Source organism: Cupressus sempervirens, chromosome 7 (genome assembly GCF_028749045.1).
Source record: "Cupressus sempervirens isolate cs-2001-9-10 chromosome 7, ASM2874904v1, whole genome shotgun sequence".
Classification (NCBI taxonomy): Eukaryota; Viridiplantae; Streptophyta; class Pinopsida; order Cupressales; family Cupressaceae; genus Cupressus; species Cupressus sempervirens.
In genome coordinates, this window is record NC_143124.1 from 488,775,388 (window position 1) to 488,799,364 (window position 23,977).

Consider the following 23,977-nt stretch of genomic DNA (forward strand, 5'->3'; position numbering starts at 1 on the left):
AGGTTTGGGAAGAAATACCATGCATTTTATGTAGTAAAGGGTGTGTTGAAATAGAATGACACTTTATTTTTGAGTGTGTTGCCTATTAGGATGTTCGTGCATGGTATGGAGACAATTTGAAGGAGGGCTACCTACATCAACTATTTGATGAAACATGATTGCAAAAAACCACTAATTTTTTGATGCAAATTCATAACAGAAAGATTGATATTAAAAAGAGCATGTAATGATATTTGTTTAATGGTCCCATAGACTATTCAATCTCATAGATGTCATTAAAATACCTTCATTCATTCATTGCCATTACAAATCTTGACACATTGCTGGCCTCCCATAGTTCTAAAAATGAGCCTTTTGCACCTTAAACTAATCAGCTTATGGCACCAGGCATAAATTCTTTTATGGGGGTGGAGGGGAGTATTATTATTTTTTGCCCTTTTTTCAAGTGGACAACTAATTTGATTTTTCCTTGTTTTTCAAGTGGACAACTAATTTGACTACACAAGGGTTCTAAAATAAAGGTCCCTACTTTTGGCATCTGGGATCAAAATCGATGGTGAATTGAGGAACGAATCCACACTTGAAAAGCGATCCAAACTCGTAGGATTGATATAAACAGAATTGGAGTCGCGGAAAAAATGGTCGTGCTTCTGCGCAAAGCTGTTTTGCTGCTTCAACTCACTACCACCAACAAAACTTAGTATCTCAATCATCCCCAAAGTCAAGCTTTTCGTCTAAACCAATGACCAAAATTTAGAGAGGGCACCATAAAATCAGGTAATTGTTCTTTACAATTTATTTAGAGGTCCAATCCAGTGCTTTTCTGTCATTTGTATCGCTGTCTAGAGTTTTGTCTTCTTAGCAGTAAATGCAATAGGTCTCCTACTCTTTCACCATCTGATTGGTGCCATTTACTTTCAGTTGATTTTTTTGGGAAAAGTTTAAAGATCAAATTCAATTCAATCCCAACAAATTCAACCCAAACTTGGTGACGTGAAGCGTCACATAGTTCCCGATTCCCTGTGCGTGACTAGGCAATTGAAAGAACCTTGAAATGTCTGCGCTAGCTCAAGGCTATACGAAATAATTTAAATTCCGAAAAAAATGGGAAAATCAAAAGTAGTGACTCGTTTAAAGCCCTAAATTCTATATGTACATACTCTGCAATATACGATCCGGTTGTTTTCTGGGTGCGAAGAAACATTTAGGCCGAATGGGCATTACAATCTCATCCACTTACCATATCTTGGCTCATATACCTCATTGTATAGCCCGTATACCTCATTAGCTCATCTTGGCCCTGACCTATAAATTGAAGTTTCCAAGTAACAATAGGAATTATAAAGAAACTTGTAACTATTCTGAAAATTAACTTGCCCTTTGGTGAATATGACAGAGGTGATTTCTATAAAGTTTAGTCCTAATAGAGATTTGGAAATCTTGTAACTATTTTTTATATTGATTTTGCCATTGTGGAAATTGTTCAGTTCAAGCAGAAGAGGTGCATCAGTTGGAGGTGTACTTTCACTTCAGTGGAAATAAGTTCTCGGCATTGGTATTCTTTGGTCTGGAGATCCATTTCAGATATATTTTGTGGGAGAAATGGGTGAAGAGGGAGATCCATTATCTTACAAGTACAGCATATTGATCCCTACATATAATGAGCGTCTCAACATTGCTCTTGTTACCTACCTCATCTTCAAGCACCTAAGGTATTTATTTTTCCCTTTTTTTTAAAATATTAATAGCCACAGTAGATGTTGCATTTGCTTCAGCTGCATGTACGAATTGGAAAAGTTTTGATGTTTTCTCCCGAGTCTCCATTGCACAAACTATAAGGGCCTCAAAATGCTATTCTCTCGGTGGATAATCTTTGAGAAATTTTCCCACCATTTTATGCTATGTCACCGAACTAGCTGGAAAAATGATGATTTCCAGTTATGAGTCAAATCAGAATTGTGTATCGGTCAGAATCAACTTTAGAATCAGATATGTCCCCACCTGGGTAATTCTGAGGTTGATATGACAATTTTAGAATGATTCCATAGTGATTCCAGCATTGCCAAATCTGTCAAGGCATTTTTTGTTGTTGATCATTTGACCTGCAAAACCCTGCATGACTGTCCCCAACTACTTTTGAAGGCATATTTGCCCATTTGTTGTGTTGTGTAGCAACGGGGAAAAACTAAAAAGTAAAAATGAAAGCATACATATTGTGTGAAATTCACCAACAAGGAAAGTCATTGCAGTCACAAAAGCAGAGGCATGAACAAGGAAATCATAGGAGGTGTGTTTAAACTTTAAACATCTGATGACTCAGTAACCTAGCCTGTAGCAAACAGATGATATGGTTTTGGAATTCAGCAACAAGGAGCCACTGCAGTAACAAAATCAGAGTCGAGGATAGCACGTACGTTCAAAGTTCAAACAGCTAATGACTCTGTTACCTAGCCAGCAGGAAATAACTGACATGGTTTTAGCTTTTCTGTTTTTTTAACATAATTATACTTTCGTTCGGGTTGATTCTTGGATCATTACATGGAGAGGACTTTAGTAAGAAAGATAAATAAGGTTGGGATGCTGTGAAATCCGGAGCTGTTGTGTGCTCTTTTTTTGAACTTCTAACGGAAATTTTTAATGATAAAAAACTATGTGTTTAATTTGATGGTCCATCATCACTTATATGGATTGGTGCTATTAAGATTTAAGAACACCTCATTTATCATAAGCTTGGTACCCTGGAAGAAATTCTTTTTTATTTGAAGAAGTATTTATTTTAAGATACTATTGTTTGCATATGAATCATGGGTGTTGTGTTTTATCATATTAAAAACTTCTTCATATAAAAAACAATAATCAACAAAGCGAATATCTCTTTTTTCCAAACTACTTTGAATAGCTAACTATTCTCCAAGTTTGATTTTGCAAACTATGCTTCCAAGTTTTCCTGCATAACCATCATATTGGACAATCTTCCCTTATATTATTAGATGCTTATTCGTTTTATTTACTATCAGGAATACAACTTTTTGTTTTAGGGGGATGGCATAGTTAGTGTACAATGCCTATTATATTTTTTTTGATAGGTAACATTTTGTATTATATTGATAAAAGAGAGTTACATTGCTTTGGTAAGGCTAAATGCCTTTCTGCCTATACTACCCATACCTTGACCATACATATGCCATTAGAAAAAAATTCAGAGTATGAACACTTTGAAGAAGACAAGACCACCCAACCCATACAATTAAACGAACAAAAACAAACAAAACAGAGCCACTGCCATCTCCAATGTCTCTTATTTCTTACTCCTTGAACCATCGCGCAGCTTCCTTGCAAGTGAATGTTGGAGTTGAATGGTCATCCATCACCAAATTCTCCTGCCTCCCTTGATGACGCTTTCCACTGCCCTCCCCCTCTTCGACGAGCAACGAGGCATCCACCTAGACTCCTTTTGATGTGGACGCACCCTCCTTAAGGTGACATTTCTTCACTATTTGGTGGCGTATTTGTTCTTTAGGAGCAAGCGTGCTCTTTCTTGGCGTGGCCTTCATAAAGCCTCGTTCATGCCCCGCCTGCGCCCAATTGTGCTCAGTTAGGAACTCCACCATCTTTTTCCAACCTTGTTCTGCTTTGGAGATATGGGCACCTTGCAGATTAGAGGATAGCCACACAACCAGTGGCTGAATTGAAGAGTCCCCTCCACCAATTAGCCTCCAAGGCTCAATTCCCATCTCAATACATACACCCAGAACAACTCTCTCAATTATGTCCTTGAGCCCCAGAAGTCACTGCCTATCCACACATGCAGCAACAACCCGATGGACCTCTTCTTTCAATTCCCTCACCATCAACGCGAGCGCAACAAACAGCGACGCCACATCCAGATTTGATCTCGTCTTCCAGAATGCATTTCAGTATTCTGGCCCTAGCATCTGTTGCACACCCTCCAGAAAAGGCCAGGTTGTCAAAGACAAGTATGTGTTTGAGATGCTGCCTGGTAATTTGGCTTTCGTAGGTCTGCATCTGAGAATTCGAGTCCAGAGTGAAGTTTGCCTCCATTTTTGTTGCATTGGGAAACAAATGAACTTGGCATGCCTTCTAACTGAATTTATCTGCCTTGGAACTCTTTGGAACGGAGTACCAAGGCAAAACAACACTCCAACTAACATGCGCGAAGGATACGTCGGTAGATTGGAAATCTCTGCTAACCGTGGAATGATTTAATGTCATTGGAAGTTGGACTCATGATGCCTTCCCCTTAAACTATCTAGTTTGAAAATTTTCATGTGTGAATTAATGTGTCTAATGGCCGAACAATAGTTCTCTCTTTATTTTAGTCCAAGGTGACGCAAGTCCTCAAAGATGTAATTTTGTGGACCCGATGTTGCATTGGCACCTATGTTGGCTAACATGTCCACCACCCTGTTCGCTTCCTGAAATGAATGTGAAACTTTAAAATCATTGAAGTCCAGAAGCAATTCTTTGATTTGCTGTATACATTGATCCAGGTGCCATGTTGTATATATTTGATGTAATCATGTATACCTTCGTGAAAATCGAACCTCCTTAAGACTTCAATAAGAAAGCTCCTGTCAACTTTGTCATAAGCTTTCCGGATGTCCAATTTGAGCATCATTTTCCTCTCCTTACTTTTTCTTGTAGTATGAATTGCCTCATGGTCTACAATGATGTCGTCCACGATGCTTCTATTTGGGGTGAAGCCACTTTGGTCCGGGGAAATGACAGAGTCTAACAACAACTTCAACCGATTTGCTGCAATTTATGTAATAATTTTATAAACTGTGTTACAAAGCGAAATGGGATGAAATTCCTCATACCTGGTCAGGTGAGCTTTATTTGGGATGAGGGCGATCAATGTATTGTTAAAATCTTTCAAAATGAAACCTACCCTCCTTGACTCTTCCACGACTTCCAACAATTTATCCTTCAGAAGCTCCCACAATTTTTGGTAGAAGAAGGCTTGGAATCCATTTGGTCCAGGAGCCTTCTCTACACCTAGCCCAAACACCACAGCTTTTAATTTGTTCATCTTGATTGGTTCCAAAAGCATTTTATTGTGTACTACAGAAATAGTGCGTGGGATTACACCCAAAATCCTCTCCTGCGCCCTGCTCCTATCCACTTGATCCTCCTTCCACAGTTCCTCAAAGAAGACAACAACCTCCTTGTTGATGCTGTCCATATCCTCCATAAGTACTCTATGTTGATTTTCTATGGATAGGATACGGTTTACACAACGTCTGGTCTTCATTGAGCTATGAAAATACTTAGTGTTTCTATCTCCAACTTTTAGCCAATTCTTCCTTGACTTTTGTTTGAAGAAGATTTTCTCCATTTTTAACACTTCCTGATAATTACCGAATAAATCTTGCTCCGTTTTGAAATCAACATCATCCATCCCTACACTCAAAACTTTGTTATTTAGAGCCGCAAGATCAGCCTCAATACCTGCCTTCACCTGAAAGATGTTTTTGAAATGTGTCTTATTCCATTCCTTGAGCATGGCCTTGAGGTGTCTAAGCTTGGAGAAAAACTGAAAGGCGGCATTGCCGTCAACAGGTGGGGCATTGGCCCACCAATTAAGCACTTTATCGAAGAAACCTTCCTCCCTGAACCACATCAATTCAAATTTGAAAGGACACCTAATTGGTATGCCATCATTCTTAACCACCATTGAGACTGGGTAATGGTCAGAGCCTGACAATTCCAAAATTCTTCCTTCAAAGACATTAGGTAATGGATGCCATTCTCTTGACAGGAAGATTCTGTCTAATCTTTCTGCAATATGAGAGAATCCCTTCCTTCTGTTTGTCCACATAAATGACCGCCTTTTGTAGGTACTTCCCAGAGCATATTGTTTTGTATGAAAAAAACAAAAGTCTTCTTGTACAAATCCCAGATAGCAAGCTCCCCCCTTTTTATCTGCCGAATTCAGAGTGGCATTGAAATCACCTGTGATCACCTTGGGCTTGGTGCCCAGAGTGGCACAAAAAGCAGAAATCTCTCCCCAAACAACCTTTTTCTCCTCAGATTTGGTGGGCCCATACACATTGATCAAAACCCTTGAGAAGTTTATTGATAGTGAAGAAAACCTAAAAGCTTGCCAAAATCTTGCCTTCACCACGGGTTCTTCCTTGAGGAGTCTTGGATTCCAAAGTATGCCAAACCCACCAGAAGCACTGATTGCCTCTACAAAGGAACCTGACCATTTCTGTCTAACCCCAAGAACCTTCACAGCCTCCTCTACTTCCATCTCTGTTTCCTGTATGCATACAATGTCTGCCTTTGCTTGATAAAGGGATTGCTTGATCAAGCGTCTTTTGTTAGGAGCATTGCAGCCCCTGACATTCCACGTGAGGAATTTCGTGGTTACCTAGAAAAGACAATGTCCCTCCCAGATCTCAAGCGGGTTTGACCGTGCATATTTCTTGCGTCTTCTAATAATTCTAAATTGTTTTTTCTACCTTTTTTCTTTTGAGAACCTCCTTGCAACTTTTTGTCCTTGATTGATTTAGTCTGCGAGATGGTACATAGATCTAAATTCCCCAGGCCTTCCTCTTCCGCTGAATCACCATCACCCGACCATTCCTCAATCTCAAGGATTCCCCCAGGATAGGAGACCACCATTTTAGTGGGTGAGGAGAGAGCATCATTCCTACCACCAACCTCTTTATCCCTCAGCTGCTCTGTTAGATTATGCAAAGAAGTCAGGGCAAGCCCCTCCTCTTCTTGTATATCCACTAAGAAATCCGCTAGTTCTTTTGGCCTACTCTCCACTACCTTTGATAAATCCTCTTGAGCAGCCTTCAAAATAGTCTCCCTATTGACGCCTTGCCATTCCAGAATGGTGTTGTTTGCCCCTGGACAATAGGTTTCAAAATATCCCTGTTGACAACAACTTCCTCTACCTGTAGACAAACTGTTACAAGATTCGTGCTAGGGTCCGAGCAGGTCTCTGTTGTCACTTCATCCCGAATAGGTTCCTCTCCTGCTGTTCCTGAAGGGCCAGGGTCCATGTCTAACTCCACAGACCCTCTCTCTTCCTGTTCCTTTCCTTTCTTGTTGGCCTTATATTCTTCCTTTGAGTGGCCCCAAATTTTACAATTTTTACATCTACTGATGGCTTCCGCGATCTTGATCTCTTGCCACAGTAGCTCTCAGCTGTTTTGATCTCAATAGCATGAGGGAGCAGAGGGTAAGTTTCCTACATAATACAAATCCTTGCATACTGGCGAAAGTCTTTCTGTTCAATGGCTTCATCCGCTTTAATGAAAGATCCCAATCTATCCCCTATCAATTTGAAAATATCCTTATTCCAATATTCATGAGGGAGATTGTACAACCTGATCCAGATTGACACTTCCTCCACCTTAGCTTGTTTAGGGTTGAAGATAGGAACCCAATCTTTAATGAAGAAACCCACTCCTTCCATTAGAAAGGGTCTGTTAAACATAACCCTAGTTTTCTCTTGCTTGGACTCCATAATGATTTGAAAGAATCTATTAGTCAGTGTCTTGATCGTCGTTTGCGGTCCCCAGGTGTTTGCGATCCATTGTTTCATCTTAACCAGGGGTGGCCATCCTCCCCCCCATTTCATAAAGAAAGCCCTTTCTCTCAATAGAGAAACTGTAGTTTTCCATTCCTCAAAATCAATACGAATATTGATCGCCTTGTTGTTTACTGCCTACGGAGTGTGCTTTGTTAAGTAAGCTGCTTTCAGCTGCCTATTAACATCCCTTCTAATCCATCTCCTTGTATCTTGGAGGGAAAAACTTGCCTTTGTTGGATGGAATCCTCATTTGTGTTCCATTGATCACCTCTCTAGATCTCCCTACACCTTTCACGTTTTTCAGTCTGAAACCTGGGTGGTTTCCATGGAAACCTGAAACCATTACACCAATCTCTGCCCTGCTGCAGACGGTGTCTTCCGCCAAAATCTCGGAACCCTAGTTTCCACGGCCTCTCCACCATCGTTTTTACAATGCCTATTATATTATTTTGATAGTATAGACGGTGATAATATTTTTGAAGATCCATATGACGATGCTTGACATTATTATTTTTCAATTTTAATAAATAATGTACATCCTGACATTGGGTTTTTAAAATTTTAATGGCAATTTTTTTATTATTGTTTATAACTTTGTAAATGGTATTTTGAACTTAATTATTGATGCAAATGTGTATATTTCTCTGATTTTTATGTGTTTTCTATGGATGGATCTAAAACAAACCAATTCCATTTTTTTTGACCTAAACCTCAAACCTTAGCCTGAACCCAAGCCAATTCCAGAACTGGTAACTTAGATTGTTAGTTACTGTCGGGGTGTAAAACCCATAAAAACATTGCTCCTGTACTGTTTTGTAATGATTATACAATTCAGACTTCTGTATAGGTTTTATAATTTTCTGCTGCATAGTCATGTTATGGATCTGATGTATAGATTTTGTTTTTGTTAAGTGTATCAAATGGTAAATGTTTTATGCTGCGGTCACAGGGCTTAAAAAAATGTGTTAATGGTATTAGAACCAGTCAGGTGAGTATTACGTACATATCTGAAGCTTCTTCAAGATTCTGATACTCTCAGAAAATTACAGCTTTGTTTGGTTTTCTGTAATGGTTACAAACAATTATGCAGTGCTTATTCCATAATTCAAAGCCGAAATTTTTGATTATTGGAGTGACCAATTGAAAAGGGTTTTTGTGATGAGTCCTGCTGGCTCAACCATTTTCCAGCTGGCAACTGACTAGTTTAGTTAGCTTTGTTTGGTTTGCCCAAATTGTTACAAATAATCATGCAGTGCTTATTCCATAATTCAAATCTGAAATTATTGATTATTAGAGTGACCAATTGAAAAAGGTTTTTGTGATGAGTCGTGCTGGCTCAACCAGTTTCCAGCTGGCAACTGACTAGTTTAGTTTTTAAAGAGTTCATATTTTTTTGCGCTCTGAAATTTATGCTTTTTTTTGAGTTCTTTGAAAATAAGAATAATGCATGTGATAAAATCTAACTCTTGCAAAATCCTGGCACAAACTATCTTATTTTATTAATAGATAAGAACAATGCATACAAATACAATTATTAATACTGAAATGCATTGTAACTTGTAGAAGAACCTGGTGACTAAACACAGCTAATTTGAATTTTCCATAATGCCTTAAAATCGTCATACATTGCTGATAATTTCCCTAAATGTCCAATTCTGATCTGTAAGGAGGCACCAAAATGAAGATCAATTTGTCTTGGAGGCTAATTGCCTTGCTTTAGGGCCTCAGGTGAGTCTGAAACTAGGAGTGGCTGCTTAAAATATGAAATCAGACCTGCTTGCAAAGCTCGTTTTCTATACAGGCTGGCTTTCACAGTACTCTGCAATTATTCACTAATCTAATGCAAATAACTTCCTATACTATGAATTTCAGGCACAACTATGACTCCTAAACGAAAACATCTCTGTATGCAAACTTTAATGGATCTCTGACAATTTCAGATTGCTGAAACCAAGAAAGATTCCATTCTCCCAAGCCAAATTACTGAAAACCCTTGCACTCTTCCAAAGACTTCTGAATTCGAAGGCAAATAATCAACAAAATAATTGATCGATTTTCAGCTATTGGCTTTGTTGGTAAGTGAATGCCAGCTGACCATACAAATGTTGTCATTAATGGCAACAAACGTCATTGGCATAGTTGCCAGTGTTTGTAACAAGTTTTGGTATGTCAAGAATGTGAAAAATGCCCAAGCCCAGGAAAGGTATACGGAGCACAGTCAGACAGTTGTTGATCAGCAATGACAGGGGGTTTATCAGATGGATCTATAACTTCAGGAATATGGTATATGGAATGTGTATGGTCTACTACTATGATCCCCAGTGTTAGTATGTGATGCAGCATGAGATACAGTAGTGTGAATTGGCACAAGTCTAAGAAGACTGTTACAGGTTAATTTTTGGTGGTTGGGTAATTTGGCTTAGCAATTGAATCGGTATGGCAATTCATTACTTAGCATTGTTGGGATGACAATGAAGGACGTAACTGTTGGATATCACAGTTTGACTTTGTATTTTGGCTTGTGTATGGTCACGTTTTGTAAAGCCTAGTTGAAGCCGACTGGAATATAGAATTAGAGTGGTATAAAGGGAAGGATTTTGTTATGCGAGTATATGGATGATTATGATATACTGTTGTGATGTGCAAGCCTTGATGCTGGATGTCAGGATAGAGCAAGGGGGAGCTTCATTAGAACTAATCAAGCATTGTGATGCTATGTATAGTTCAATCTTTTGATGTAATCGTTTATTGTATTGGACAATGAGTCCTTGACGGTAGCTATAACCTTCATCCTCGAGCAATGAGCTCCCTTTTTGTTCTCTCAACTCCTAACAGGGTTACAAACCTTTAACAAGGTCCAGTCTCCCAACAAGGACTTATGCACTAAATGTAATGTATTGACTCCTAACGGGGTCATGTCTCCTAATAGGGACATTTTCATATTAGATCATTATCTTGTGGGTTTAATCCCCGTTGGGGTTTTCCCTTGGCTAGGGTTTCCTGGAGAACAAATCACGGTGTTATTTGTTCTCTTGTTGTGTATGCTTTACTTCTATGCTTTATTATTTTAGTTGTTATACGGATTTGTGGTAAAAAGTTCAATCTGACTAGAGGTGTTGCAACACTGATTCACCCCTCTTAGTGTTGCTTGATCCTAACAGGCTTTTATATTTCCTTCAATTAAATCAATCCATGGAGCTTCACTTGCAAGATTCATTAGTTAGTTAATTAGATTTGCTTTTGTCGTAAGTTTACTTTATAATAGTAAATTAATTCCTCCTTGGTTTGGGCGCCCCACTTTAATGTCAAATTTTAATGCCCGTTAATAAAGACTTTGGTCCCAGTATAACTTCATAATAACCCTTTATAATATATTATTAATAAAGTAAACTTTATTAATAATCAAATAACATGAGCTCAACTATTAAACCTCCTCTAAGAAGTGAACTAGGAATCCAGATATCCACTCCAAATGCCACATGTCCAAGTGCCCTACCAAAAGTGTTAACTAAACAAAAATGCTTTACTATAAATAGTAAGTCCCTCAAACTGACCCAACAACAAAAGAAAAGACCTAGAACTGAATTCAAATAAGCATTTGATGAGAAGTGGTAACCCCACTACTTAAGTAATTGCTATCCAAGGACCCTCTAACCAAGATCATGAACATGTGAGGGTTGTAATGATGGGCTAACCCCTTAACCATTGACACTGTCTAGAAAGTGACATTACAATTTGCCCTCCCCGAGATTGCTTGTCCTTAAGAAATTGCAAAGCTAGATGCTATAAAATATCCTCTGACTCCCAAATAGCATCCTCCACGGGCAAGCCCCTTCATTTCACAAGACATTTCTTGATGACCCGTCTCTAAAGATGCCTCTCTTTAGAATCAAGAATGACCTTAAATATTAACATCATTTTCCCCTCATCATCTAGGAGTTGTGAAGTAGAAGATGGAACGACATTTTCTCCTAATGCCTTTTTGAGGTGACACATGAAAAACATATGCACTCTACTGTTTGCTGATAGATCAAGCTCATAAGCCACATCACCAACTTGTCAGATAATTTTGAATGGTTCATAATAGCATGGCTTATGCTTCTCTGCTCCACTCTTCCAAAGAGTGGATAGCTGCAACATGAGATAAATCATATCACTTATCTCAAATGATCACCCAACCCTTCACTGACTAAAATACTGCTTTTACTGATTTTGTGCCCTTTTTATATTATCTCATAAAGCTCTCATGATATTTGATGCTGTGCAAGGTAGAAGAATCCCCAAAGGAGATGTCCTAGCCCCCAATAAATAACCGCACAACGGAAACACAACAACAATGCAAGATTTGATATCAAATCACAACTCTTTATTCATAAATCAACTGTTTACATGTAATATGCTCGACTGTAAGGCCTTTTGGGTTAGGGCTAAATACAAAAGCAATTACAAAATAGTTTGACAAGATCCCTCAAGATCCAACTCCACACTAATCCCAACTAGTCCAAATCCACACTCTGGTAGAGAACCTCAAGGAAATCTCAACTTGTGCTCGCAAGACCACCAAGCAATCTCTTGGTTTACCAAGCCTCAGCTACTAGCCCTTCTCAAAGTTTGCTCCTACACGTCATCCCTTTCTCCAAGCTGGATGACTCATTGCCTAAAGACTCCACAAGACCCCTTACTTATACCCAACTAAGCCATAAGTTGGCCTAGTAAGCTACAAATTAAATAAACCCTTACATTAAATATATGTTGAGCCACAAGTTGACCTCCAACAAATATGAATACCAAATGCCTTAAAAGGCTTACAACACAAATCAAATGCACATAGGAGAGACAATCAAGACCCAAATAGGTCCACACAAACTCCCAGATCGATCCACGCCACGATCACATGCTACATGCATTAAATGCACTAAATCGTTCAAGGAAATCCACAAGAATTCCATCTCGCAAGCCACACTGCCTAGTGTTAGCAAGACCAGAAGCACTGTTGAGCTCCCACAAGCATTGCCGAGTTCCATAGGTGCCGAGCAACCAACACACTCCGAGCACTCTAGTGAGTGCCGAGCAATAGTAGATGCCGAGCCCCTTGAGTAACCAAGCCCTTCAATGACCGAGCACCTCGGCCAACACTACATCTAATAGCGACCGAGCACCACTCCTTTGGTGATCGAGTTCACAACTCCAAAGCAAAAATACCTCCAACATGCAGGATTGCTAGCCAACCAAGGATGCTCTTGCATCAATATCTTGAGTTTCTTGAGAAGATCACCGACACTAGGCACCCTGCTATCACTGAACAACAAATAGAGGAAGCTAGGTACATCATAACCATATAATGCTGTGAATGGTGTCATGTGAATGGTCATATGGTGAGTGGAATTATAATAGTACTCAATAAATGAATCCACTTCACCCAAGCTTGCTATTGCCCTACAACTTAATTAGGTAGGTATCTTTATGCTCATTTGTTTACTATCTTTGTTTGCCCGTTTGTTTGAGGGTGGTAGTTCATATTGGAGTCAACTTGATCTACGCAATTTGAAGAGGTCCTACCAAAACCAACTCATTAACCATCTTTGTCACTAACAATGCTTCAAGGCAAGCCTTATGACTTGAATACCTTATGGGAAAATATATCTGCCACGTATATAACTATGTATGTGATTGTAAGTGGGAGAAAATGTGCATATTTTGTCAACTAATCAATCACTACATAAATAGAATCTCTGCCTTGGGCTTTCAACAAGTCTACAATAAAATCCATTGACAAACATTCCCACTTCTTGCAGGAATAGGAGGCGACTATAGTGATTCCGTAGGACATGTATGCTCTTGTTTGTTTTGTTGACATACAAAGCACTCTCTGACATGCCGAAGAACATCTGCCTTAAGAACTTTCCATGTGAATCTCTCTTGAACCAGCTTGTATGTCTTTAAGTATCGAGATGACCAACTAAAGGTGAATTGTTGAAGGTCCTTAATACCAAGCTCTTCACATCTGATCTTGGGACCAAAAATATCCTCCCTTTGTAAATGATAAGCTCATTCACAAGAGAGTACCTGCTATCTTGAATAGTCCCAAAAATAATGATAGAAGCTTGTAATAATCAAATGCCTCCAATCCTCTGAAATCTTAGCCGTAGAGCTCAAATGGGGCATCTAGATAGATATCAACAACATTTTGAGTACCTTTGACATAGGATTTGTCAAATTCATATGACTGCAACTTGCTCTCCCATTTTTGTTGGCATTCATTCAGGTCTTGCTATCCAAAGAAATGCCACGGACTATTATGATCAGTTTTAATACAATTTTTTTTGCCAACTAGGTACTACTTGAACTTGGCCAAAGAATGCATGATGGCGAACATTTCCTTGTCATAAGCACTATAAACCCTCCCAGGATCCCTTAGCTTTCTGATCTTAAAAGCTATTGGATGATAGTCTTTCATAAGTACAACATCAATGCCTTCTCCCAAGGCATCATAATGAAGCTCAAAAGGCTTGGTGAAATTTGGAAAAACAAAACTGTGCATGTCGTCATCAACTGTTTGAACTTCTTTGAACACTCTTGTGATTGAGGAGTCCACACAAAACCTCCCTTTCATGTCAAATTTGTGAGTGGTGCTGCATGTTGCGAGAACCTACTTACAAACCAATTATAAAAGGTACACAATCCACAAATCCTATTGAGCTGAGTCAAGTTCTTAGGAGTAGGCCACTCGATAATAAAACAGACCTTCTTAGAATCCATGCACACACCCTCTACATGAATAATGTGACCCAAACACAACAACTTACTCATGCCCAATGCACATTCTGTAATAACCCTGTTTGGTTCTATAATAACTTTGTTTGGTTATGCTTTTAGCAATACCACTTATATAGACATTTCAACAAACACTTGGCAAACAATCTAATTATCACTGAATATATGGTATTTAAAATTCCAAAACGCGGCATTGGAAAATGCAACAATTGTTAACAAATTCAGTTAACTTTAGCTTTATACATAGCTCAAATAAATATCAAGCACTAGTATATAAATCTACCATGTGAATTTGCACATTTAAATCTGAAACAACAAATGGCTCATATCAAATTCTGAATTTATTCATTAACTTAGTATGCTTCAGACAATTCCCACTTGCAATTACAAAAAGATTTTGTCACTAGCAAAATCACAAACATCCACACTTGAGAAATTCAAATCAGAAATTACCAGAAATCAGAGATATAAATTACCAAACTCTCCAAGATAGAATTGCCCTCTCAACCATAGTCAATATAGTAAGAGAAGACATTGAATTATTCCAACCAACAATCGCTCCTCAGCCAGAAAGAATACAGCAGAGATGATTCAACCAATATCCCAAAATATAATTAAATCACTATACTTCAGCAGTGTTTTAAAACAATTCTCAGAAACTAATTCACAATACCTCAGTTGTGAATTAAAACCCACTTCTAAGCATCAAAACCTTTATACTTCAGCAAGGGCACACAAATCAGAACTCAGAAAAAGCCACAAAGGCAACAAAAGCAAATAGATATTCAAGCATGCTTTCCTCAACAAATGGGCTTGTATTTATAACCTCCAGATTCCCTTTTGTTGCAAAAATGTAACTTCACTCAAGAAGCTTCACCACACAACATTAATTAGAAGCTTCCATTAGATTCTCTCACTTGACTTGGCTTAACTAATTAATAAATGACTCTTTCCAAAGATAACTCAACCTTCAACTTAAGTGAAAGTATAACTTTATAATAAGCCATTTAATTATTTAATAATAATTTTGCCACTAAAAATATAATAACTCCCAAAATATTCATCATTTAAATATGTCGTTTGAAATATGAGTCATACCTACTATTTCTCCATGTGACAAACTCCACTTTCCAAAAATAGAAAGGGTCCATCTCGATCAACACCAACTTATCACAAATATTAAGGACACAAAAATAAGCCCAAATGAAGTCCAATCTGAGCCAAACGAATACCAACCTATAGCTTACTGAATTGTGGAGAAGATAAGACCCTCCCAAGCCAAGCCACTGCCTCAGACGATCACAATAATAGGCTAATCCTTGAAATTTCGATATTGACAAAAATTTGGACATTACATATTTGGACTCCTTGATGTACAAAGACTCCCTGTCAAGTATACTCAGAACAATATCCAGATGAGCTAATTGTTCCTCCTAAGTTTTGCTGTACACCAATATATCATCAAAGAACTTGAGAACAAATCTCCTCAAATGGGACTGGAAGACCTTTTTCATAGTGGACTGAAAAAGCACCTGCTGCATTGGTCAGGCCAAATGACAACCAAAAACTTGAAATGCCCACAATGACACATGAAAGTAGTATTCTCAATATCAAACTAACTCTAATTTGATGGTAGTCTGCCCTCAAATCTATCATGGAGAAAAAACAAGCTCCATGGATCTCATCAATGTGAGGGATGGTAGTCAATACACATCCTAAGTGTACCATCTTTCTTCTTCACCAAAACAATTGATGAAGTGATAGGGGACTTACTCGATCTTATGTCTCCCATAGCCAACAAACCTCTGCTAGTGTTTTCAGTTACTTCCTTTAAATGCTTGGGGTTGGGGTTATGATAAGGTGTAATCATGACGGGCTTAGAGCCCTCCTCCAACTCAATGATGTGCTCTATCCCCCTATTTGGAGTTTTACTAGGTGAAATATCACTAAACACTTTAGTGTGTTTAATTCTGACCTTCTATACATCTGGATGGTAAACTGATTTTTCTGGTTCATCACGTGTAGGCATTAATCTACATCCTGCTGTCCACTCCACCATGTCATGCCTAATGAGTCTCCATCCTCTTGAATGAAATAACTCACAAATTACTTCCCCGGTGGCTTTTAAATAACGAGTCCTACTATCCACTTCAAATCTCATGTCCATGTCTATGAGGTTGAGAGTGAAAAATCCAATGTCATGAAGCCACCTCATACCAAGGACTACATTTGTGTCTCCCATATTAACAACTTAATTTTTTTCTCTAAAATCATAATAGTTCAAGTGCTTGGGAAGATAAAAAATCATTCTATCACACTTGAGAGTATAACCATCTACCACCTTCACCCTTAGGTCCTCAAACTCTTGGGTTTGGATCCCATGCCTTGCTACTAACCGTGTATCTATGAAGTTATGTGTTGCACCTGTATCAAGTAGGGAGATCACTCTTTGTCCTATCAAGAGCCCACACATTCAAAAGAAACCTTCTTCATGCAAGAGAGGTATACCTCCTTAAGACTTGTTTCGCCTACCTTTTCACTTTCTTTCCCTTAACTTTCAGACCCTGAATCTTCTTGGGAAGCTTGCTGCTCCTCTATATTAGACATGTTTTCATCATCATAAAACCATTCTGTTTGGCTGCTTTTGCCTTTTGACCTTAGAGGACAATCATGCTTTTCATCAAAAGGTCCCTTGTAATAGAAACAAAGTTTCTTCCTAGGAAGATCATTGAGTGTTTCCTAGTCTATTGGAGCTGCAAATGTTTTTTTTGGATCAGAATTCTCAACCTTCTTTGAGTCTGATTTACTCTCACTAGCTGATATAGAAGGTTTAGAAAAGAAAAGAATTTTTCTTAGCAAGTGCAATCAAGAAGTAGGTTGGACTTTCTTATTGAAGAGCCCCAACAAAAGCGGCAGAGGTTGGGGAATTCCATCATCACCTAGTTGGACCCCGAGTTTGCAGGAGATATGTCCTTTCACTAGGGAAGAAGTAGAGATAAGTAGAAGGAGAATAGTGCAGGAAGATCACATGGCTAGGCCAGTATAGGACAGGGAAAGCATCAATTCTTATCAAGAGTCCGTGGAGGGAAGAAACAAAGAGCAAGATGTTTCACAAAGGAAAATCTTGGTGCTATCTTGGAGCAAAAATGATGGAAATAGAGGTTCTTGTGGCATAAGCAAAAATTCCTACAACGAAAGTAGATGTTCTTGCAATAGAGGCAAAAATTTGTATTGCAGAGGCAACAACCCTTGAGACAATTGGAAAGTCCTAATGTCAAGTAAGAAATTGATATAAGGACAATACAAAGACAAGAACAACTGACAATTTGGAATGACCAAAATCTTGCTTTTCCATAATGGTTAAGGTAAAGGCCGAAGAGAAGTCAAGAGGAAGAGGTTGACCTAACATTCTAGTTGCAAGAAATTTTGAATTGAGTTAACCAACAAGAGAAAAAAGGAAAGGTCAAGAAACTGATACGTCCTTTTACTAGGGAAGCAGTAGAGATAAGTAGAAGGAGGATAGAGTAGGAAGATTACATGATCAAGCCGATACAGGACAGGAAAGTATCAATGCCTATCAAGAGTTAGCACAGGGAAGAAACAAAGAGTAGGAAGTTGCATGAAAGAAAGTCTTGGTGCTATCTTGGAGCGTAAGTGATGCAAATAGAGGTTCTTGCAACAGAAGCTAGAATTTCTACAACAAAAGTAGATGTTCTTGCAATAGAGGCAAAAATTTGTATTGTAGAGGTGACGACCCTTGAGACAATGACAAAAAGTCCTATTGCCAAGTAAGAAATTGATATAAGGACAATACAAAGACAAGAGCAACTTACAATTTGGAATGACCAAAATCCTACTGTTCATTAAGGCAAAGGCTTAAGAGAAGTCATAAGGAAGAGGTTGACTTGACATTGGAGTTGTAGATTATATTGAATCAAGTCAACCAACCAGAGGAGAAAGGAAAGACCAAGAAATTTAGAAAAGTCATTAGGCGAGAATCCAGAGCTGTAACCATACAGTTTGTAGTGTTTGTGGTCGATAACACAAAGGATCAGAGCATTGCAGATGAGTACAATGTGACAAAGTTTGATCTATGCCATGCCTTTTGAGAGCAAGTTATTGAAAATTACGAGGATTTTGCACAAACAATGAAAGATACGATGCGAAAGCTAGAAGTCAATTATAAAAAGCTGAAAGGTGAGAAGGGCTTATTCGAATATATAAATGCCTACCTCATCTAGTGAGAGGTGGCCCAACCTTTGTTCCTCCTACAATTATTTTGGTTGAGTCGGTGGAGGGTATAGAAAGGATCAAACCAATTTCTTAGAATGTAAGGGTTTGGATGGAAGGTATATGGTGTAGGGGCACTAAAGCTTACCACAGAGGACATGGAAGGCTCATGGGGATGTGATGAATATATTTGTATGTAATAAGGTCCTATGGACCATAAGGGAACTTATCGGGATGATATGGATCCATTTGCAAGGCAATTGGCTCTAATAGACACTTATAAGCCTCCTCAGTCAAACTTGGTCAAGGGGTCTCTAGGAATCGAGAAAGGGGTAGAATAGGGCTACTATGATGTTTTGGACCATGATTAGTCTTTTGGAGGTGTCCATGCAAAGAATAAAGTCAAAATTGTGCATGACAACATTGACAACTTTTGCCTAAAGTTGGCAACTTGGTCCCAACGGTCACCTATTGTTCAAATGGCAGTTAGGGGTGCTTGTAGTTGGAGTAAGGCCATATGTACACTTGGTGGTCAAGTTTGAATGGTTGTTGAAGATTTTGATGATTGAATGCAATATAGACACATTGTTTTTTTGTCAAATCCATAGGTTTTTGCTTGTGTACATACTACAAATTGATATAGATTCATTTGCATTTGAAATGATCATAGAGTTGTAGAATGGTGAATTAGTTTCCATTTGCAGTTGGTTTGGTGTGGTTTCGTGCAAGTAGTGAAGAGATCTATTCAATTTTCCAAATTCTATTTGTAAACCCTTACCAACCTTAGGGTTTTGTATTTGCCAATTCTATTTGTAAACCCTTGCCAACCTAAAAGATATTATAAATTGTATTTGGTTTAGTAGGCTGTTTTTGGAAATCTTGAGTTATGGTTCAAAAACCTTTTAAGGAGGGCTAGTAGGACAATAGGCCTAATTGTGATAGTAAACCCTCTGTACATGGATCAAACTCTTTGGGTTGTTGGGACGAGTCACAAAGTTTTTCCTATGTCAAGATAGTCTAGATCAAGGAGTCTAACTCGTTCTCTTGAAGATTGGTGTGAAAATACCATTGGTCTCTAGAATTAGACCTATTTGTCATAGTGGGTTGCCTTAGGGAAATTGATGTGGGAAGTTGTATCAATATGGAGAATTTGCTTGATGGTATCAACGTGGATTAAGGGAGATGTTAGGAGATTGTGAAAGGCCCCAAGACATCTTAGGGGATGGTGCTGATTGGAGGGTTGTAGTTATAAGCAGGATTGTGGGTGCAAGTGACGACAAATCCTTTCTCTGGCTATTTTGCATCATATTGGTATCAGAGCAGGAATTGGATCACTTGGGTGTGATGATCTTGGTGGACGTCAACAAAAGGGAAAGAGGGAGAGGGTGATACAATGCCTCCTAAGAGCATGTCCCAAGATGCAATGAAGAAGTTATTTGAGGAAATGTTTGAAGCCAAGTTTGGGAGATGAAAAAGGGGAGCAAGGGGAAGAGGAAGTGGCCCCAAGGAAGGTAGTGGAGTTACCTGCAACTTAAAAAGCATTCGTGGAAGCCTTGAAGTCTATTAGATGTGAATCGTGATGCCACAAGTGAAACATGTATGTTTAGTAGGAGTATGGATGCAGAAGAAGTCATAGAATGGATAGAGGCTTTGAACAACTACTTTGAATATAAGGTCCTTGAAGACAAGAGGGTCAAGTTGGAAAAAGCAAGGCTGAAGGATTCAACACTCACATGGTAGAGCTACATATAAGGTGAAATAGTGAAGGAAGAGAGGACCATGATATCATCTTGGAAAAGGATGAAAGCAAGGATAAAGGCACAATTCACGCTAGTTGACTTTGAAGTACAATTGTACAAAAAGTTGCAGGACTTGAGACACAAGGATCTTGATGTAAGTGCCTACTTAGAAGAACTCCATAGGCTAAGTGTTAGATCCAAAATATATGAGGATGAATAAAAAAAAGTAGCCAAATATCTGAATGGACTAAGGTTGAGTATTTAGGATGAGATTAGTATTTTAGCCGCACGTATTGTAACAACCAATTTTCCCGGGTCTTACCGAACTAACATATTCAAAGACAATACAATTATTACTTCATTTTTATAGGAAGACAATTATATCAGTTACATTCATGTGAATGAGATTAATAGTTGCAATCAGTTAAATGGAAATTTCATAACTAACAATTGAGAACACCATCAATGAAATTACTATGGAAATTAAAATCCACATACCATGGAATTTGAAACCGAAATCAATCTAGGAAGCTTTTGCAAAATTTAGGTTAGTCCACAAATACCACTTAGGATCAAATGACGATTATCACCAAATACCACTATATCAATTAGGGCATCAATTATCATTGGATCATTTAGAGCATCAGATACCACTGTATCAATTAGGGCAATACATTCAGTTAGGAAAATACGCTCATATTCATTATTCAAATAAATGGAAGATTGAAATAACAATCCATCAAATAAACCTATCTCTTGCATATAAATATATATTTCATGTCCAATTGGAAGATCAACTGATCTAACTGGTTGTCAAATTACATTGACGATAAGAGTTGCTTTCATTTAAAGAAATAACTGAAATGATAATACAACTCAATCCATCTCATCTTCTACTTGAATAAACATTATAAAAGTAAAATACCTGATACCAATAAATTTTTGAATGCTTATCTTTGTCTGATGCACTTCCTGACATCTTGAGGAGAGGGAAAACATTGTTAGGCGCTTAACCTCCCAACCACAGACCTTAAACTTATCCTCACATTTTCTCTAATTAGAAAAGCCCTCCCTACCCAGAATAGACATGGAACACCTTGTCGGCCACTGAGCATCATGGTACTTAATCACACCACTCAACTTGACAATAGAGAATGAATTGGACATGCACGAGCTATTAAATGATTCCTTTTACAATAATAAATAATTGTTATGTCACATCTGATTCTATTTTCATGTTATTGCAGATTTCTAATTCTCACCTCTTCACCCTCTACAACCGAGTGAGTCCCAGGTGTTGGAATAATCCAACTCTTTGTGCTGAACCTCAGCTGGTGTAAGAATATTACATATTCCAGTATATCATATCATAGCTTCTGTGACTTGGAAAATGATCTTAATGGCTTGCAAGGAAATATAATTTGGTTCGGATATACTTTAGTAAAACAAGATGTATGAACATGTCATTGACATTTGGTCTTGACTCAACATAGAGAGATTAGACTTATTGAGTATCCATTCGATTTGCAATTCAAAAATAATGTATGAAATTTTCATGGACACATTCCTTTTTGCTGTAAATTCTAAAACAATCTAATAACATATAGCAATCTGAAAAGGGAAGGCCGGCCACTTAACTTGGTTTGAAAAAGGAAGACATGAGCCTTGGCTTGTTTCTAAGCAGCCGGTCCCTTAGACGTGAGCAATTTCGAATGCAAAACTCAGAGTAGATATGGATTTTCAACTGGTCTGAATCACTTGCAGCAAAAGGGTAAAAGAAGGAAATAACGTGAGAGAGCAGAGATAAAATCGTGGGAAAAGAATATCTATTTGATCTCACCCGACTTCCATAAATAAGGAGGATTCAAAAATACCAAAGGCTTCCAAGAAGCTGTAACTCTTGAGCAGTTAAAGATTTGTCTTCTTGAATCATCGATATCATATGCCAAGTGTACATTTTGGCCTCTTATAAGGAATTAAATAAATATGGAGAAGAACTTGAGGGTCATAAATGAAAAGGATTATTTATAAGCATATTTATTTACTTGCATGTAAATATATTTTATTTAAGGTGACACCATTAAATATTTATCCAAGGTTGTACCTTTTAAATATGTATATCTAAATACATGTTTCATCTAGAAGATTATTTTATCTTCTTGTACACGCATTTAAATGTACGTATTAAATAGATAAAATTTTGTATAAAAATAATATTATGGTGTCACCTTTATTTTTATATCTATGTGCATGTACATAAATATGTATTATAATGAAGTGATAGAAATGTCAACCATAATCCATTAAAGATATGTACTTTGATTAAGATAAAATGGTTAATGTTTTAAAGATTATCCAATAGCTCATGCGTGTCTAATGTGTGTATGCTGTTATGCAGTCGCTAGGTCCTCACCCATGGTGATTCAAGATTCATACCCATTTGCCCAGTGATGGTGATGTTCCTGTGCCCAATTCTTTTCTAACAATGCTTCCACCCCTTTGACGTGCTCTCTATAAGGAAATTCTCCACAGTTAAATCATATTTCCATAACAAGTTATTAATCATAAATGATCATAACGGCTAACTGCCTTTTCAATTCCATGAATTCATGATAAATAATCAACTAGCATGTTATCTTCATGTGAAATTATAATGACTAACCATCTTACCATTTTGCAGGATTATAACAAATTTTAACTGTCAACTGACTTCATGTGAACCTCAACGGCTATATGAATATTTTTAATTGGGTCAAAAATTGTGATGTAACCTACTATTTTCCTTGTGTTTCATTGTTCTCGATGAACTTGAAATTGTAACGAACATTATAAAGGAGCATTTAAAATTGGGTTAAAAATTGGAATGTAACGTAGCATTCCCCTTTGTGTTTCATCATCCTCGATGATCTCTACAATTTTAGACACTAAATGAATATTCTAAATACAAGATGTATATATAGTATCATGATATCATTTCTTTTCGAATTTGAGTGAAATTTAAGTCATGATCAAAAATCAGGTCTAATTTTACTTCAATGCTTCTAGAAAGATGCTTGCATAATATCATAAAATTCTCTGCAGTTAAATCATATTACCATAACAAGTTATTAATCATAAATGATCATAACGGCTAACTGCCTTTTCAATTCCATGAATTCATGATAAATAATCAAGTAGTATGTTATCTTCATATGAAATTATAACGACTAACCATCTTACCATTTTTGCAGGATTATAACAAATTTTAACTATCAACTGACTTCATGTAAACCTCAACAGCTATATGATTATTTTTAATTTGGTCAAAAATTGAGATGTAACATACCATTCCCCTTGTGTTTCATCGTCCTCGATGAACTTGAAATTGTAATGAACATTATAAAGGGGCATTTAAAATTGGGCCAAAAATTGGAATGTAACCTACCATTCCCCTTTGTGTTTCATCGTCCTCGATGACCTCTGCAATTTTAGACACTAAAAGAATATTCCAAATACAAGATGTATATATAGCATCATGATATCATTTCTTTTCAAATTTGAGTCAAATCTAAGTCATGACCAAAAATCAAGGTCTATTTTTACTTAAATGCTTCTAGAAAGATGCTTGCATGATATCATAAAATTAAACACAAATTCACCTGAGTTCATTTTATCCAACTTG

The 23,977-nt window shown here is 37.6% G+C and overlaps 1 protein-coding gene across 2 annotated transcripts in view; it reads left to right on the forward strand.

Annotated features, from left to right (window-relative positions):
* The first annotated feature begins 499 nt into the window (after nt 1-499).
* The window catches only part of DPMS1 (Nucleotide-diphospho-sugar transferases superfamily protein), a 52,209-nt gene continuing 28,731 nt past the window's right edge, over nt 500-23,977 (forward strand). The window contains exons 1-2 of one of the 2 annotated variants that reach the window (XM_089791757.1): nt 500-777; nt 1,488-1,712. In XM_089791757.1, coding sequence (XP_089647883.1) covers nt 1,603-1,712 — 110 coding nt within the window. In that variant the 5' untranslated portion in view covers nt 500-777; nt 1,488-1,602. Of the gene's footprint in view, nt 778-797; nt 878-1,487; nt 1,713-23,977 lie in introns of those variants that run through there. The other variant, XM_089791758.1, reaches the window with a different exon arrangement.